Source organism: Bombus bifarius, unplaced genomic scaffold (assembly GCF_011952205.1).
Source record: "Bombus bifarius isolate JDL3187 unplaced genomic scaffold, Bbif_JDL3187 scf7180000008199, whole genome shotgun sequence".
NCBI lineage: Eukaryota > Metazoa > Arthropoda > Insecta > Hymenoptera > Apidae > Bombus > Bombus bifarius.
In genome coordinates, this window is record NW_022884505.1 from 2,958,850 (window position 1) to 2,978,648 (window position 19,799).

The 19,799-nt window shown below is 46.4% G+C and overlaps 1 protein-coding gene across 1 annotated transcript in view; it reads left to right on the plus strand.

Annotated features, from left to right (window-relative positions):
* The first annotated feature begins 12,644 nt into the window (after nt 1-12,644).
* Nucleotides 12,645-19,799, plus strand: part of LOC117210072 — a 122,296-nt gene continuing 115,141 nt past the window's right edge. Inside the window, exon 1 of the mRNA XM_033452693.1 lies at nt 12,645-15,337. Within this exon, the coding sequence (XP_033308584.1) occupies nt 14,908-15,337 (430 nt within the window). The 5' untranslated portion in view covers nt 12,645-14,907. The remainder of the gene's footprint in view (nt 15,338-19,799) is intronic.

Consider the following 19,799-nt stretch of genomic DNA (forward strand, 5'->3'; position numbering starts at 1 on the left):
GCTCGTCGCCATTCGAGCGTACGCTACGCTTCTCGCGCATGACTTTCCAGGCAGATCGGGCTCGTTAGTCTCGGCAGAATCGAAAAATCCAACGATCACGTTTGAAACGCGGTCCGCTGTTAATAAACCTCGCAAACCAGTAGGTTTATCGTCGGCTAACAGCTCGACGAAATTATTGAAATTGCGACGGAGAATAAGTTATGTAACTGCCGAGGAACGATTGAAAAGTTTCGTTCGATCGGTAGATACCGTATCTACACGTGTTTCGCTTGTCGCACTCGCCGCGAATCTGGTACCGATTAATTTTCGTCCGCGAGTCTCGGTTCCAGTTAATCTAGCTTTCTAGCACCACGTAAATACGGACGGTCTTCTCATCTCATTATGGCTGCGATCGCGCGATTACGTAAGTGGCGAAGTTCTCGCCTGTTTTCAAGGGAATATCGCGTCGAACGCAGTTAATCTGCGCCGTTTACGAGCACGCCGATCATGCAGAGAGATTATAATATCGACGCGGAATCGGACCTGTAATTCAGGTAGCGACCCGTGGAAGTGTGTATCTTAAGTCGATCGACGTCGTTTCGCGTCACGTTTTACGAATGGACTACGTCTTGGCTCGCGTTTTCCACTCGGGCGTCGCTGATCGCGATACACGGCCATTTTTTCGCTCGTTGAGGATCTTGCCGATATTAACTGACAGCGATCGCGGGAAGCGACAAATTGTACGCTCGTATTTACATGCATTGAACGCGTGGCTGGTCTCTGCCCTATGGGACAAACGGTGAAACGTGAATTGCAACCGTTCAACCGGATTAGATCATATTTGGAAAACCGGTATGAACGGTGGACGAGCGTTATACGCTTGGTAGAAAGAAACGCGGTTCCCGCGAGATACGAGTTATGTATTCGCCTCGTGCGCATAACGTTCGACACGTGGGACGTAGGGTTAAAATACGGACGATTTTTGAGCCGTGCCATTGTGTTCTCTCTTTCTCTTATACGTTTGGAATATAAGCCGTAAAAAGGATAGCTCATATAGCCGCGTTTGCATAATTCACACGTGGGTACAGGATGAGCGCACTCGCGAGAGGGTCCAATATTATTTTTCTCGTTTACCCGGCCGCCCTCGTGCCTCATTTCTTTTCTTTATTCCCCGTGTACTTTGTATTGTTTTAACATTGCCGATATCTCCTCTTCGATACACCGACCGAAGAACTTGTTTGATTCGATCGCTGCAACTCCGAAGCCCGTCGTGTCGAATACGAAGCCATCAAATATTCCAGGTGGTAGCGAGTCCTCGGATAGCTGCCCTTCGAATAATCGATATCCGATATCACGAAGAAATTCGCGTGGTCGTTAAGGCGCGAGATTATCCTTCTTATCTCTTGTTATCGTCCGACCGTTGCTCCATTATTGCCCGGATCGTTGTTACGATCGACATTATTAATATCTGCGATACCGCGTAATATTCATACTCGTTAAGTTCGGATTAGAGGCGGGTTGCAAGCGGCGGGGTATGTTCTTCGATGTAGCGTGAATACTCAGATAAATTCAATCTCCAGAATCCATTAAGTACGACGCACTTCTTGAGGCCCGCGTTACCCTACCGTGCGTGGGTGCCCGGTAATGGGAAGTGCACATAGAAACCGTCCTGCCCATATTTGTCTACCATTCGTCTTTTTCAACCTCGGTCTCCTTCGTCTTCGTGTGTTCGCCACGAACCAAGGATTTTCTGTTCACCTATGTATACGTGTATACGGGAGCGGTGAGACGTAGCGCGTATGCGTAGGTCGTGCATTCCTGAATGTCCTTCGGGAATCACAGTGGCATTAGTCCTCTGGGATTCTCTAGGCTGACACAGACCGCGCACACTCGTCACGTTGGTAAGACGTGACGAATGGATACTAGCGATCCTGGCATTCGATAAACATATTAAGTCGCGTTAAGCCTGCTTACGAGTAAACTGGGTAAGATCCGAATCGATTTCACCACACTCCCATCACCTTGACGTTGGATTTTATTCGATTTTTCTTCAGCGTAATCTGGCTGGTTGGACACCGTATAACTTACTCGAGCGTCTATGCACTGTCGTGTACGATCGATCGTATCGGTCAAATTAATACCGTGTAATTTTAGACACGGTCGGCAGAACATCTGCCGTGACATGTATATTAGCTTGGTGAAATCCTTGTTGGAGCACGAGTGTACGCGCGTTCCTCAGCCTTTTTCTTCCTTTTCAATGAGATTCTCGGGCTTTTATTAAGTCCTCTTACGATCGATGTGAATTTAAAGTGGCGATGAAGGAGTGTCATACGCGAGTCACTATAAATATTGGCTCGGGCTCCAAACTGTGCCTGCCGTACGTAAACGTTTGCGATTCGAACATGGCCGACGGTATGCCACGACGTGGCAGTAAATTTCACGTTAAGCCGAAGTCAAGGTAGGTGATTTACGTGAGTACGAATCGAGAGAGAGAGAGAGAGAAAGAGAGATAGAGAGAAGAGGAACGGCTCCTTTGCTTTGAACCATCCGTGTCCAAATCTTATTGGCCATCCGATAGTTTTATGAATTTCGGTTGCCATACGTTCCGATGTCTACATATTTCAGTCAAATTAAAACTCCATTTTTTAGCTCTATCGTATATCTATGTAACAAAATATAGCCTGTCGAGGGTAAGCGATAGGATCGGTATAACTCCGATTTCAAGGATCGTGAATTTAAAATACAAAATTTAATCCTTTTTTCGTTGTATAATCGTGTTAAGAATATTGTATATAAATTTATTAAAAATTATAAGTTTTGATATCTCGGAGTCCAAGTTTTCACCGATTCCCCATTCTTTTCGTAAAAAATTTAAATTTATAATTTCTGTATTTCGACTGTAATTCGACCAATTTGCCAACATTAAGACGCTCCGTTTCTACCGAAATTCAACAAGTCCGATTGTCTCCGTCGTTGGTGGGTAATGTTTTGTAGCATTTCGTGAAACACGAGGAAGTAAGGAATATGGATAAAGGTGCTAGAACATTTGCCACGCAGCACGCGACGCCTTCGTAACAATAGGATTTTAGGGTGCGTGGGTGGGCTTCACGTTCATTTCGCTCAGAACAGAGCGAGAAATCTCTTGTTTACAGCCGGTTGGTCTTGGACAATCGTGTCTCGTGAGCGTTCCTTCTGTTGCATTCGGTTCTTGATCATTATTTCCACCCGTCAACATCTTCAAATTTTTTCCCAGCGACACAACTATAGTTGCTCCAACGTTGAGATCAGTAACGAAGTAGGATAGAGAACTAGAGTTGAAACTTTGACATAAATCAGCTACCAATGTCACTAGAAAACTGGATAAAAGAAACAAGAACAATGTCACAGTTAAATCTTGCTATCATGTATCTTCCTTAATGGATCCGCGTAAGCAGGATCATCATAATTTTCTGTGACTGTAGCGCTTGCCTAAACCGGAAACGTGTCTCTAATCTTGGAAACGCTACGTTGCTCACGCATGCGATTTCTCTGAATGCCCAAAGAAGTCTAATTCGACAAACATCCTGGTATAAATCCTCTGAAACGTTTCGTGTTTTCTCCGTATCTGCTTAAAAGTTGTTCTTTGAATTCCATCGTTGCACGGACAACGCCTGACAGATACTTTTATGCTCGTTGGATAAATTGACAACGATGGAGTTCGACGATGTTTGACCGCGTCTGATCGTCAGTCTCCGTTAGTTTACGATGATTCGAGGGCCGATTGATTTTGTTTTGCAGCTTGGAAACCGGCGTGTCTGGCTACGCGCCACAACCTCGGAGCCGTTCGATCCTCGAAGAAGTGGCGAGCAATCCGAGTCCCCGTGCTCGCTCCACTTCACCTACGAACGATCTTCTTATGAATGCCGCTTACTGTTTGTAACAAGTGCATAATCAGTGGGCATTTGAAAACGACCTCGTTATCGTTGAATCGTTCCGCGTCGTGTTTCGATCAGATTCGAGGACACGCCTCGATTCGTCATCGTCTGAGCATACCGGTTCTTAGTGTCGTCCTAAGGTTGATTCATGCTGTTGTAACAAGCTACATTTCGATGCTTATTTTTGTTCCAATGAGAATCGAGGAAAACGATAGTAACGTATAAACTGCAAAAGAACGAAGCAACCAAAGTACTTACGTATGACACTATGCTAACGATCTTTGCCCTCGAAGATGTATTCATCCTAAGTGTCTAGTTTAATACGTCGATATACACACGTAATTTCTCTTTGTACCATCAGCGTATCTTGTGTAGGAACAAACGAAAAGATTCGTAACAACGGTGGATCATCGGAGATGTACGAAATTTTATCACGCAGTCGGAGGATTTTACAGCCTCGCGAGGTCCGGCTCACTTGCAATATGTTGGTGCGCGATGTCGTTCTCCGCGACGTGATTTAAATAAATTGTCTTCGATGGAGCGTCGAAGATCTTTTCCCTACATTACGACGACTTTACTCCACATTTATTCAATCGCCGCGCTAAAACTGCGAGGCTAGACACGAGGTTCCGCGCGTTGCCTCCGCGACCCTGCCTTTCCTTGTGAATTCCCGACATCGGGTAATATCAATATTTTACGGTAATAACGCAGTTGTCCTTCGTCGAAATGACGCGTTTCTCATGCGCGTACACGTGTATATTTTTTTATTATCGCGAAACGGATCGTGATAAATATTTTTCAGCGACGAGGGTGTGCACACGTGCTGTTATAACGTAGCAATGGTCGTCGCACTGATCTATATTTTCACGTATATACGAATCATTTCCGTCGAGGTTTACGTTCTGCCAGCGTATTTATTAAGGAAAGGATAATCATTGTACGAATGAGCGGATATCGTGTCGCGTTATAAGCGACTTCGATGCAAGAAAATTGTCTCTTGGTGTGCACCTGAAAACCGGTCGCATTCTGCTAATTGGCTAAACAGTGTAACTATCTCGACTTATAGATCGGTTTACACCGTCCATAAGAAATTTGTTGCACCGCTACTTGCCACGACGGTCATAACGTAAGCTATTACTTTAATAGAATATCGCCGAGCGAAAGGGCCATTTTTTGGTGTACTCTCGATAGTTAGGCAGGCATTCGCTGCTTCGATTTCGATACGTCAATCGTTAAACGAACGCGTTTCCAATCCACTAACGACGCGACATCGGTGCCTTTGAACGACCCTGCTACTGCTCTACGACTGCTCCCTTACTCGCAGCTCGTTTCACCATAATCTGGCTCCTTATACAGCCGTTTATTAGTTTTCCAATAATATCGAGCTACTTAAGGCAATTTGTAGACTCAGCGCTGGTTTTTGGAACTTCCACTATTGGTTTGGTACTTGCTATTAAACAGATAGTGCATTTTGCCTAATGAGATAGGAAACAGTTTTAATGTCGTACCGACATAATCTAAAATTATACCGAAGAATATAAATCCTATTTTATTATTCAATTCTCTTTTTGCAATCGTTATTCGCGCAGAATTTAAATTCTCAGAAATAGCAAAGAACGCCGAGCGTTATAAATCCAAGAGCTGTCAATTGTTGTTCCTCGAAAGTTTCGATTGTTCGTGTATTCCTGCTTGCAAGTTGTTAGAAGGATTTATGGATCCCCGAAGCTTCGACTTCTAGACGTATATTGTTAGTTCTAATGAAGATCTAATCCAACGATGCAAAAGGAACGCGAAGGGTGTAGGATTAGTTCATCGCTCAGGGCTGACGTAGTCGACCCTCTAAGGATAACACTATCCTATTAATTAATCGTGTCGAAGCGTCGAAACCGATTAAATCGAAATAGCGAGCTCGTTTCGCGGGGGCGTTTCTTCAGTCTGTTTAAGGCCGCATTAATTGCCCGTGAAAACGCCTCCGCGCATACACGAGACTCGGTTTCGCCACAGTTCATTAGGGTTTACGCCGGGTAACTCCGGTTGAATCTGATGCCGCGAAAATAAATCCTCGCGGATGGACGCCTCTGTTCGTTCGTTCAACAAGGCGCCATCTTGAAGAGCAAAGAGAGACCCACGCGGAAGTTTACAGTGTTCCGCTACCATTGCCGTCCTGCTCCGCTCCATTGCCACCATTCACCTTCATCTCCTTTTCGCCGTATTATCACCGCCCATTCGATCCATGCGAGAGATCGATTCTCGTCAACGGTTTCTTTGATACTTCAATTTTCGTCCAATGGCGTAGGATCGAACACGACCGGTTTAATCCGATCAATTCGATTTTTCAACATTTGAGAAAACGAAATTCCTTCGTTCGTTTCTCTCGAGTTTACGTATCTATAGCAGTTATGGTACGAGTTGCATTTTGAATATTGATAACGTATCGCTGGTTCGACAGAAAAAAAAATTGAGCGATTTAAATTAATAACGCCTTTTAAACATTGGTTCAAAACATTTTGATTCTAGGTCTGACAACGCAGTGTGAAATAACATATTCGAATCCTTTGATGCTGGTACGCGGTCCCTGCTTTATCGCATTCCGATCACAATAAATTAATAAGCGTCCTTTTTTTCCGTTTGCTCGCGCCACGGAGATCGTTCGACTGCGATATTAGAGGTTTATTAATTTATTTTTTCTTTATTAGGCGGACGAGTCGCGCCCACCGGTAATCAGGGATCTGTAATTAGTCGAACATGCTGTCTGTCCATAGCGATTTATGCCGTGCCCCCGGGGATAACTTCCCCTTTCCTCCTCACCTTTCGTTTGGTGGTTCGTTCGTTCTCTCTACCAACGCTTCTTCTTCTCCGATTCTTTCGCGACCGAGGTTTGGCCTTTTTTCGTCATCTTCGAATCTCCCTTCGAGGAAAGACGAATTCCTTACCTTCCACGTATCGGCCGGACTTATCCCGGAACTCCGTAATTGTTGGTTTAGACCAGGAAACACGAAACACCCTCGCCTCACCGTGTTGGCTGATCGATCACTTCGTTCTTGAATTTTGTTGCCGTGAGATATTCTTCGTTAACGCGAACGATGCTGCATAATGTGTTCTGAAAATTACACGCTTACTCTGTTTGAATATATATTATATCCGGTCGTTTAACGATTATGTATTTTGTATTTTTTATCGCGTGAAACACTCCACGTTCGATAAGAAGAGGTCTGACGATCGATCGCGTAGGCTCTTGTAACCTGTTACTCATCCAGATCGGATGAAACAACATAGACGCGATCGTTTGTCCAGGAAGCTTTACAGTTTTTGCGTACATTTCGGTGGTTCTTTTCCGCTTTTCGGCTACCGTTATCAGGCACAGTCGCTGCGATAAAGACGCGAGATAAGAATTTCCTTGCGGCACCGTATTAATCTTTCGACAAAGTCGTGGGAAACGAGAAACACGAACGCTTGGTCCGCGCTGGGTGGATTTAATACGTCCAGACTGTCTGTCAATGACTACACCTTCTCTTTCCTCGGCGCCTCGTTTGTTCTTCACGGTCGGATCCCCCAGAGACTCAATCGCTTTCAACGAAAATCAGCGCTTTGGAGAAAAGAATGTTGTCGTCGAGCGATCGTAATAATGGACGGTGGTTGGAAAGCCGAGAAAAATGCCGCGTAATTATATGCGATCGAGCGGATCTCCAGGCGATGCGATGGTAAGGTTCCAGGCATCCCGTGGCGAGAGTGTTCGATCGTTCAGCAACGGGATCGTCTTGAGAAAAGTTCCTTCGGGTTGGTATTTACATTTCTGGTCGCACGTACCTCATCGACCGCAATAAAGGTTCGTACAATTACGTCTGTACATTTTTCTTCGTGAAAGTTTAATTCCATCTTGTCCACGTTTCCCGCGCCGTTTACGGTTCACCGTGGCTGTAGTCGCGGCTTATCGTCGGCATGACTTATCGCTTAAACAGTACCCTTTTGGCGAGAGCCAGTGTACCGGGTCCCTCGTAACAACCTAAATTAAGTCTGCGCCTTCGTCTCTCATCCGTATTTCATTTCCATCGGAACGCGCGTGCACGCTCGTTTTCTCGGTTTAAGATTACCGCCATGCTACCTTGGCGAGTAGTCGCCATTAAAGAGGTCCCCTTGACCACCGTACGACTATGTCCAACCACGGACATACTCGCGTTCACGCGTACGTCGAAATCCGTTATTGGCCTGAACGTCAATTCTAAAGCGCCAGATTGTCCGGTTTCGGTGATGATTTTTGGTCAATCATCTACGAGGTACCCTTGTTCCCCTTTGTTTATACGACAACGCTCGCCTCGTAAAACGAGGGGATCCAGTCGGGATCGTGGACTCTGAATACAACCGTCAATGTTTCACAGGTTCGATAACGCGACAGAACATTCGCAGCCACGATATATTTCTCGCGGAATCGCATTAACATTGAATCGTAGAACGAACGATCGGGATTTACGATCAATATACGACTCATTAAGGTGAGAAGTAACCGTTTACGACAACCATGAAACGTATCTGAGTTAGAGTTATTTATGATATCGGCGATCTGTGTTGAACTAACGTGCTTAGGATATTTTTCGATCCTATCCGATCAAGCTTCATTTGCGCGGTATTCTGTGCAGATTTATGCAAGCGTCCGTTTAATTTCGAGGAACGCTGGCTCCGTGTCCGTTCGACGGAGTCGCGCACGTAAGTAAGTACTTACAAGTCCTGCCTCGTGCCAGAATACAAGTACTATTATCCACTCGATAACGGTACAACGTAGGAAGCGGCGCGACGAGCAGAATCGCGGACTTAATTTAGGCTATTACGACGTCCGGGCTCGACGCGTTGCGTTTCGTCGTGATAAGTCGTTTTGCCTGGTAGGATGTAAATACTTTGGCCATGGCCGATTAAACAGGAAGACGTTCTTCACGAACTACATTAATCCAGCTTAAAAAACGTTCTAAGACACGCATAAATCTTCGTACGGTTTGGTACGAGCGAGATCGCCACGATTGTCGTAACTGGTTGCCGTCTTTGTGTCTACGAGTTTATATTGAGTACTTCCTAATATATGAAGAATGATTTGAAAAAGGGCTCGGACGATACGACTAATGGAAGACGAAAGCCAAAAATGACTTTCGTCGGAAACCGAGTATCCATCTATTAGATAAAGGTTCATTTTCTAACTTGTCGATCCGCCTGTAATCCCATATCGACAGACAATTTCCAGTTTATACCCTGTCTCTAAATTATTTAGTCTGTTTCTTGGGCCACTCTATATATATACTCGCGTATCGAGTAGACGTAAGACGATACAGCCCTATTCATCGCGAACGTACCGCGTATACCGTTCACACTCTATAAGTTTGAAGAGGTGTTGCCAACGATGTCTATCAGCTGCGTGGCTATGGCACGCGAATCTCGGGTCTCAACTACGTCGTTCGTACCGCGAATAGACCGTTAATTCTATAATAAGGTAGAAGTGATCGGCAATTCGCGCGACGTGTATAGCTGTCGCGCGCGATAATTCGCGGACACCCGAGATCATAATCGACTGGTTGCACGGTCGCGCGCGAACTTTGCGCCCCGTCGAACCTTGCAACGCCAACTACGTCTTTGCTGCAATTTGTTCGTTATCCCAACGCCGAGTCTTTTCTATTCGACGCGTTTCGTCGTGTACCCGGAACGGTGAAAATGAAAATGACCAGGAAGAAATAGGAGACAGAATTGACGAAGGAAGCAGAACGAGAGGCGGTCTTTGACTCGGCGCGCGTATAAGCATAGCCAGCATGAAATACGATGAGAGAGTGCCTCGGGTGCGAGACTTATGCTAAGTACGCGCACACCAGGACGTTGCGTGTGTGTTTAATGCTCGTACTCGTGCCACAGTCCTCGCGTTCCATCTTCGTTCCGCCACAGGTATCCTCGTGGCTACAATGTAGGGTACGATCGTGTGCGTGCGTGGTCGCGTGTTTCGCGCGTTTGCGTTCCGCTCGCCACGGCTCCCGCGTTCTACCTGTGCCCGGCCTTTATATGGGATTCTGCTCGCCGTGCTGGACCACGGATACCACCGCCGCCACGGCCGACGGATCATCCACCTCGAGCACGCTCGACGTTCGGTTCAATGTCGTGGGAGTTCTTCCAGGTGGCAGATTATCCAACTAGTTTACGGTCAGGCTCGTTTAAGGTGATGCTAGCTAATGACAGCGTTGTTCAGAACCTCGTTCAAAAGTCACATTGATCAACGCCATAAATTGAAATATACAGGAAAGTAATGAGATTACAGGCATCGTTTTTTAAATTTATCTTAGAGTTTATTACTGTTTATGTCATCTTGTTGCGACAAGCGAACATACGGCTGTCGAGGGGCTCAATTATCGTTATACCAACGAGCGTAATATTTGAGTCGCGATATTCGTAAGAGGAATTAGTAAGAAAAGTTCATCCTTGCACTAAATCGTGATCAATTCGACGTCATGAACGACCGATCTGTATAGCTTTTCAAATGGCAAACGCTCGTATCGCCGTCCAACGATATTACTCAACATAGCCCTTGACAAACATACAAAAGGCTAACGACGTCGGCATTACGGCGAAGACGCACGCGAGCATTTATAAGTTGCCGGTGGAACAACGCGGCGGCCGAGGGTGGTTCGAGATTGTAACGCGGAGAAGCCAGAGGCGACGGTCGTCATAACTCATCTCCGTCGTACCGTCATCGGGTCGATTTCTTGGCCGATCTAGGGCCCGCCACGACGAGATATGTATATTCTGAGGTTTGGTAAATAAATTCTGCCGAACCGCGTGATCGCGGTGTAAAGCGTGAATAAACGATAAACAGAACGCGGTTTCTTCGACGAGTTTGTCCACTTCGAGCAGCACGAAGTGACAAATCCGTGCCGTGCGATAACTTTCGATGCTACCGCTGCTTGTAAGATGGGAGAGCTTATAAGATTAGTTTAATCAAGGCTACACGTACTTAGCGTCTCGATGGAACAAGGATAATCGGGCGGAGGGATAGGTTCGGGGGCGACGAGGACGAACTTAGGTCGGACTGGCGAGTTCCAAGGGACAGACGGAGCTACGAGAGATCTGGTTCTCTCTTTTTATCCGTCCGCGACAGCCTCATCGCAGCGAGGTCGTCCGAAACAAAGTGGCGCATTAGCGTTCCTTACGTGTATTGTTAACGAGCCACGCAAATCGATCCATTCGTTAGCTGGTGGATCAGTCGGCGCGGTAGCTTGTCTCGTCTTTCCATCGCCATATTTTACTCCCATCGACCAACGATTTGTCTACTGTGCGGCCCGTGTAACCTGTCTATATACAAACGGGTTGCCTTCGAAAAAGCGAATCGTTTAACGATCGGTTAACACGGACTTCTTTAACGCTCTCCTCGGTACATGCAACGAAATTTTAGAATTGATCGCCCTTCTAAAATTATTCTACACATTTTACGGATTATTAAATACACCGCGATGTCTTTATCAGTTAGCGTTGTTCACCAGGCATACTTTGACAGGAGACACGTAGATTTTACCGACGCGGATAGAACGATACCGATCGAAAAATCGCAAACGGCGCTAGGCGCGAAAACAGCTCAACGGCGTTATAACTAAATCCATAACTGTAACGAACAATGTGATATATTCCAGTTGGGAATTACGCCATTAGCACTTCGCAGGATATTACGCGCGTGGAAGGTGACAATTCAGATGGAAGATACGAGACAATCCGAGACGTAACGTCGACATCACACCCTCAAGGATAAGATTCGCAGATATTCGCGGTAAGGACATACAGACAAGGACACTTGGAGCGAACGATCCACGGTGATACGTTGCGCGAGCGTGGGCATCGGGGCAGTTCGCTTTGCTCGTCGGTGATCGTGCCACGCCGTGTATTGGAGACTTAATGTCCCATAGAAGCGATTCTAGGGCTGTTCCTTTCGAAAACGATCGCGTGCCTGCTGTGGATCCGGACCGTTGAACCGGGCGAGAAATCTCGTTTAATCGGCGGCGATACGGTACGGATCTCGCTATAAGGCATTCATTAACGTCACCGGTGTGCCTATTACTATCGATGCATATTCCTGCAACAATGCCACTAGCCGGGCCTGCATTCCTTCCCGTCCACGTGGGCGAACATCGACCAGATACGGATCTGTGTTTCATTATCGCATCACGATAACTGGTCCGACCGTGTGTCTTGACGTTATTCAGGATTCCTGACCTATCGAAATGCCCACGTTTCCTGACGTCTTGCAGCAGTACAGTCGCATATTAGTTCGATTTAATGAACGAAAAGGAAGAAAGCGAATCGTCGTGTCGATGGGTCGGGAAAATTGATCAATTAGAGGGAACGGTCTCGGAATCGTTTCGCGGAATGGTAAGAGAACGCGTAGGTGTCTTGGGGTTTTTCTCGTCAAAACGGACGGTTCTAGTATCTACTTGGAGGATCGTTTTCTGCGAACAGTTCGAAACTCGAGACCATATCTGGTTGGCAGTGCAAGACAAGAATCTCATTCCTTCCACGCCCAAGCTCTGGTGCTGCATAACATTGTACGCGAGCATATAAATATCCGCGGAAATTATGATGTACCATAACTGACGACACCGTAGATCAGTCTCGGTCCGTTCAGCTTCACGCAAAGGAAACTATTATCATAAATAAGCGAACAAGAGCTTGTCTCTTCCCTTGTATGTTGTCCCGACGAAGTCGACCCATTAACTTCTTCGACGGACTCGTTAAAGAGGTTTCCCAGCGTTTCGTGGGTGATGCGGTGAACTAACCACCGAACGTGCGGTCACCACATCAATGGAACTCGGCATTATCGGTATTATCGGTCGCCATCAATTACAAACCGTTCGAGATTGTAGCTCGTTAGAGTCGATATAGATTAGATCGTTTCATCTCGACCGTCCATTTTTTTCTTTTTTTTTCTTTTTGCCAGCCGTCACCCACGTTTTCGAAATCCCAGGCGTCGAGGTGTTAAAACGTGGCTTGCACGCAACGCCAACGACGCTCGATTTAACAGTTGGCATCCTAATATTTCTTCCGTCGAACGTTCGACGTTGATCTATATACTCAAGTTTTCCATCGATTCTCCGATTTCACGCGAAAGAGCGCCGATCCATTTTCGCGTGCATCGATCTTCCTTCGTGCATTTCGTGTGCGGCGCACGTACGAGAAAATCCTGCATCGGTGTAGGTATAAGTGTGTCAATAGCAACCACATATAGTACGCATCTTTGGATGCTCACGTGGTAGACACGGAGGAAGCGTACTCGTCTTGGTAAGATTTCTCTCATCTCTGTCTCTCTCTCTTGTTCACTCCCCTCCGTTTTCCTCGTGAGCTCGCACGAATACACGAGTGTGCACCGAAAGAGGCGGGAGCGTGTATCTGTTTGATATACGTGTGTGCGAGCGACGTGTGCACACACCGAGCCGGTCATCTCTCTCTCCCTCTTGGTCCCTTGGTCTAAGGCGACTTACGCCTACACGTTGTAGTTGCAGCATCCACACTTAGCCCTCCTCAGTCCAGCGCGTGCCTCCACGCGACCAACCACCACCTCAACCACTGCTCTCTCACTCTCGCGCAGGATCGCGGATAGTCGCTGAGGTAGCACGAATGTCGAGCGCGCCGCTAACTTCGCGTTGACAGTGTTTTTGGTAGCGCTTAATCTCGTGTCTACGGCTCGTTGCATCTGTCAGCCGAACATCTACGATTGTCCAATAATCGACTCGAACCAAGTCGGTAGCGTCGATTGCTTTTTCTTTTTTTCTCGTTCTACGTTTCGACAGCACTTTCGACGTCGTTCGATCACACGTAGACGATTCGACGATTTGCCCGATACTCGATTCGATCACGTTCATCAATCATTTACGAACAAACGGATCGTACGACTCGCGCATTATAATGTTCATTTTGTCAGTGATCAGTGACAGTCGTCGTCTAGTGAACTACCGAACGTTTTGGAAACCTCTGTGCGGTTTCTAGTGTGTCGCGAGTGTAACGGAGTGGGTTTATCGATTCTTTCCTTCTTCTTTCAAGGATGATCGAACAAATCAGAATCGACGGCGAGGAAGTATGATTTAAGTGAAAGTCGATCGATCGTTTTCGCGGACTTTCGCGCGAAATCGTTTTTTCCGAGCCTCCTATTTGAATAATCTGGCTGTCGTCTATTATCGAGTCGAACGTATTGAACCTTATAGAGATCAAGCCGCACGAACAGAGGAATCGCGAATCGGTGGACATAAAGTGCAGGTTATTGCGCGTTCGTTCGCGCTCGATGTTCCAGTAGGACGGGTAAAATTGTCGAAGATCGTACATTCCGTAACAATATCGCGTGGAATCGGCTCCTAGTCCCATCGAGCAGGTGATAAAACGTGGTGACTACGAGGGAGCGAGCTGCCGAATCGACAGTTTATCGATCACGCGATCGAATCTCGCGGAGTTTCGCACTTGCCACTTGGTAGAACGGGAAACGAGTCACGCGGATTGGAAATCGGTGAGCGTGGGTCGACACACGGCGCCAACCTGTTGCTCAAGATCACACGCTTCGTAAGATCGGACTCGTTTCCATTTAGAGGACTCAGCTCGAGTGGCCAGGTATCTCTCGAGGAACGATGCTTCGATCGACAACCGGGAACTAATCAAACCGAGATCAGGATCGAAGCAGAGAAATCCTTTTTCGATCGACATAGTCGTGGTGGTCGTTTGTCTCGCGACTGTTTCGGGATATCAGTTTCCAGGTATTACAGGGACTTTCCGAGCTTCATCCATCATTTTCGTTCGTAGATACTCGATACCGATTACGTTATGCGGACAAGGCGGGATTTTAACGCGGATCGACCGAAATAATCGATCGAGCCACCGCTAATTGAAGCATGAATTTAAAGAGTGCGATGGTGTGTGAATAATTACGAATAATCTACTACATTGACGAAAGATCGCGTGAACGTATGTTGCAGAGTGATGAAGTGATAGCCAGAAAGGTGTGAAACGACGGTGTAAGAAAATGGATGTCAACTTGAAAATCGGTTTTCTGGTAATATGGGCCAGCATCATGGTACCTCTGGTCGTCTCGTCCACCAGGGAACTTCTCGACTGTCGAGCGAACTTAACGGCGGCGATCAGAAACGACACCACCTTTATGAGGAAGGTTCGTCAGGCGGACTACATCTTCACGGGGAAAATCAAGGATCTGAGGAACGGCCAGTTGCACGTGCGCGTTAAGAGAGCGATCAAGGGTGTACTAAACGCCACCCTCGATCTCATGCTGAATGATACATGCGACCAATACATACGTCGCAGTTACACGGGAATCTTCATGGCTCGTCGCGATCCTGAAATCGGCGATCTTCGACACGTGGACAAGATAGTGATGCACTTTGGTCCGGTGCCTCTTACTCTCGCGAATTTGGACAGACTCAACGCCGCTGTCAAAGGTGAGTGTTGTATCTATTTCGCACTTTCGAAAGACGACGCATTGCGCGCAGTTCCACTTCTTGACAATTGAATAAGTCGCGACGACGCGGCTGGGACGGAAAACACGCGTGAGGTATGCGCATAAGTATATACGTAAAAGTGCACGTCTATTTAAATAACGGCAAAGCATATTCGAAAGAAGTAATTTTACGACTCCTTTAATTCTTACGAAAAATGTGTTCGCGGCTCGTGACTTCAGCCTTTAAGGTAGCAACGGTACCGTTCGTACGACGTTTTCGCGTTCCTGAGGATTTGTATCCGGCCAACGTTTATTCTTGTTCGCTGTCTTGTTTGAGATTGTTCAGCAAGCGTAGGGCAACCGCGCTAACACAATGTGTGCATCGTCGAGCGACAAGTAGGTATCGCTGCGTTCAAGGTCTACCAGACGGTATCTCGAGACTAGTTGTCGAATCACACAAAAATAATGCTCCGTTCTATTATTAAACCGTTACGGGTACGATCGTTTTTGTCGATAATTTACGACGATCGTGACTGTGTTTAAAGTTTATCGATAGGAGAGGTAATGCCGGTTTCGTGTGTCGCACCTTGGAAGACAAAGCGGTGTCCAAGACTATTAGAGAAATTAATGTAGGAGTTATAAGATGAGACTCTGAGATATTGGCTGGGCGGCGTAAAGGGACGAATGATTTATTTAATAAGAAGGGGTTAAATGCGGAGCCGACGGAGCGCCCGTGGTTTTATTCTTTTTCGAAGATCGGCTTACAAGCGAAAGACTCGACGATGTCAACGACGATGGTATCCTAGGGATTTTGACGAATAAAAGTGGTCGTCGTTCCGGCGGGCCCTAGGTGTTAGAGATAATCGTTCGGTCTCGATAACTTACAATACCGCCTACCGACAACGATATCACTGTTCTCTCTCGGTTCGTCTCCTTTTCCACGTCATTTGCAAGTCGATCGCACGTCCATATAGTAGTCGTTGTAAAATGTCGCCGATATTTCTCCGAAAGGCGTCGTGTGTAATTAGGAGCTTTTCTCGAGAACGTGCCGCCGGCTAAAATTCAAATTGGTTGGAGGCTTAGTTCGCGCCAAACGCCAATCAACCGATACGGAAGCGTTCGGTCGAAATAATGAAAGGGTTCGAGCCGCTAGGAAAATCGCCACTCTCGTACGGAATGTTGAGGAGCGGACAGGATTGATTAATACGGCTGCTCCTTTCTGCGCGTTTTTCTCCTCCGAACTCTATCGTTTTTCTCGCTGGCCGCGTCAATCTGGCGCCTTTGCTAATCATAACGTCGTTGCATTTCTGACACGGTGTGACTTGTAATAAAGCCTGTGACTCTCCGGTGACATATAAGGAGTAATACCTTCTGGGAAGATAAATTTAAGTAACGTTTAATTAGTGGTTCTCGGGAAGTACGCTCGGATAATTGAGAAAGTGCTGGAAAATTAGGTCGTTATCGATGATTATTAATATTTGCAGATTAAGAAAAAGATACTTGTTTCGCGATCTCGGTACGTTTCAGTACTTAGAATCGTCTCGTTTTAACCGAACGACGATTTCTCTCCATTTCTACGTTCGCAAAGTTCTCCGAAGTTCGTCTTATCTATCATTGCAGTTACAATATTGCTCCTATCGTTTCCTGTTTCTCTTTACGTTATCTTCATCTTCTCTTGGAAGAAATATCATCGACGTATATTTCCCTTTCTACATCATTCTTACATTCAGTGGATACCATTCAAACTTTTACGATATAGTCGGAAAGAGCAACCTTTATTTCTTCGACTGACAAGTTCTGCCTTACAAGTATATCAGGCTTTTAGTGTCTGCGAGCGAAGGAGTGTTATATCTTTTAGCCAGTATGATCCAATAAAACAAAATGATAAAACCACATTTCACCAAACACACGCTTCGAATGAGAAAAATCCAGTCGTGGGTTTTGACGCGGTGTTCGCACATTCGCGCGTCCACATTCCCCGAACCGATTCGAACCGTGGGAACCCGCGTTGTCGTCGATTTTTCGCGGCAGGCTCTCGCGCGGAAAATGGCAACCGCTGGCTACCTGCGACACCTGGTCCTCCCGGTGCTCTATAGCGGTCGCCCACGTACCTATGTACGCGAGCACGTATGGCCGCGTCACTTGACGCGCGTTTTCAATGCGACAGGCCACGGTATTTCTGCGTGGACGCGGACGCGCGCGCGCGCCAGCCCTGAAAGTCAATTCAAGCCTCGCGCGCGAGTTCAGACCTCGGCGTATACCGAGTCACTCGGGGGATCAGCATAATACGCGGACAGCCTACGCATTTTGCCAAACTGTAGCAACATCGACACGCCCTACCTATATAACGCGCGGCCCAGGTGTGCCCGATTTCGAGGATTTTTCATCCGACTCTTTCCCGTATCGGTCGTCAGGGTTGCTGCTTCTCCCACGCCGCGGATATTTTCCAAGCTGCGTCGTGGAATGGCACTGTGCCTGGATTCGACTGAAATATACGCCAGGGACACGCAACGTCCTCGTTACGCGAATCGAAACGCGAATCGGAGCGCGCGTTTTCTATGCGCCTAGGAAACCCAACCGTGAAATAATTTATTATTCTATCGGCGATCGAGTGTTTTTCACGTTGTACGATGTATCGACAACTGTGTGGTGGTTGTAGAAAGTCGAGGTGTTGCACGGTTCGCTTGAAATTTAGAGCAAGGAAACGTGTGTGTGCGTGTTGTTGCTGCGAGAAGTCATTATCAACAGAACAGCGAGGTTCGTTTGGGAAGGTGCGTGAAAATGCTGTGCGTATATAGATTGGTAAATGCGACGTGTGGAAAGAGTATGATAAATAAGACTGATTAGGTCCGAGGTGATTGCTTATTAGAAAGCGAGGAATACCTTCGCGTGTTTCGGAACGCGGGAAATTTGTCGTGAAAGCTGTAGAATTTTGCTTCGGAGAAACGCCCGTCGTTACACGTACGATTTTACTTTAGCATACAGGCAAACCAATAGTACTCTTCGGATTTCCATTAATTCGATAATATGTTATTCACCGTTCGTTACAAAGTCACGAAGTAATTTCAATTAGATTTAAAGAAGAGGAGAAGAACGCGTTAATTCATCTGGATAATATTCGTTTAAATCTTAGAAACGTTCGGATCCCTGCAGCTACCGCATGAAGAATATTAGGCCGATCACACCTATACGCAACCATAGTTTCCTGCATAGTCATCCTTATACCTTATATAGGGGAGTATAAAGGAACAATGGTTTTGTATCTGTCCTTCTCATGTACCGTTTCTACGATTGAAAAGAAAGTCGATAATGAATCGTCGATCGGGTTTGTGACTATTGTTAAGACGCCGCAACTCTATCAATCTCCATACGTATACGATTTCAAAACGGTAATTATCTTGGCGCCCACGCGCCGCCATGTGTATAAAATGGCCGGCATGCCGCTGATGATGATTTCCTCGATCGATATCTGGCTGAACGAAGGGACACGGACAGAAGCGAGATGAGTTGATCGAGTGTGTCTGCTCCCGTGGCCACGTTCCGTCAAGCTGTTGCCTCGCAAACGCACCATGAAATTGCTGCGTTGTAGATTATGATATATAGTTTCTGACTGATACGAAATGGGTAACCGAGTTTCACACGTGAAACAGCTAATTATGCGATAACCCGTACAGCTTTGATATTGTTGCAAATATATATGTATATATATGTATGTCGCGTCGATTGGACACGACGTTAGAATTTCAATCGCGCTAATGGTTGTTCGATCGAAAATATCACTATACATATAGCGAGATATTCTAGGCGTATCATTTCCCCTGTAATTCAAGCGGGACTTAAGTTTCATGCAGCTTAAATGTCCATCCTCGTGACACGGTTCTCCGTTGAATTACCTTTAACGCGATCGATAAATTTTAATACCGATCGACCGTTTGAATCTCTCGATAATCCGGCCGATGGTTAGAGGCTACAAAGATGCGTGCACGCGGTTCAATTTCTTTTGACAGGCGCAACGACGAGGGAAAGCGTATTGGAGCGATGGCATTGCACGATCCGCGTAGATCGGTAATTGCAATTTATAACAGCGGCTTTTAATGGCGCGTGTCATTTGTCGTTCGGTGGTACACGTTCGTACGCGTTCGAGATCAAAGACCGCCGTGCTGGAACATAAAAATCGGGATCCGTTGCTAATCCGATAATCGAACAATCAGCCGTGACGGGGAATAAATGTATTACTTTCACCGGCAAGAAATAGCCGGCTATCTTTCCAGGTATAAATATTGTGATTTGTATTTACTCCAGTGGATTTCTGATCGAGACACTGCAGAGCAGCGGCTCTCTTTCGTGTATAATGCATATTATTATTTTCTATCGATAGAAATTTTTAAAACGTTCTTCTATTTCGGGTAATATTGAAGATCGTTTCTATACAGCGAGTCACTATATTCCTTATCACTGTATCG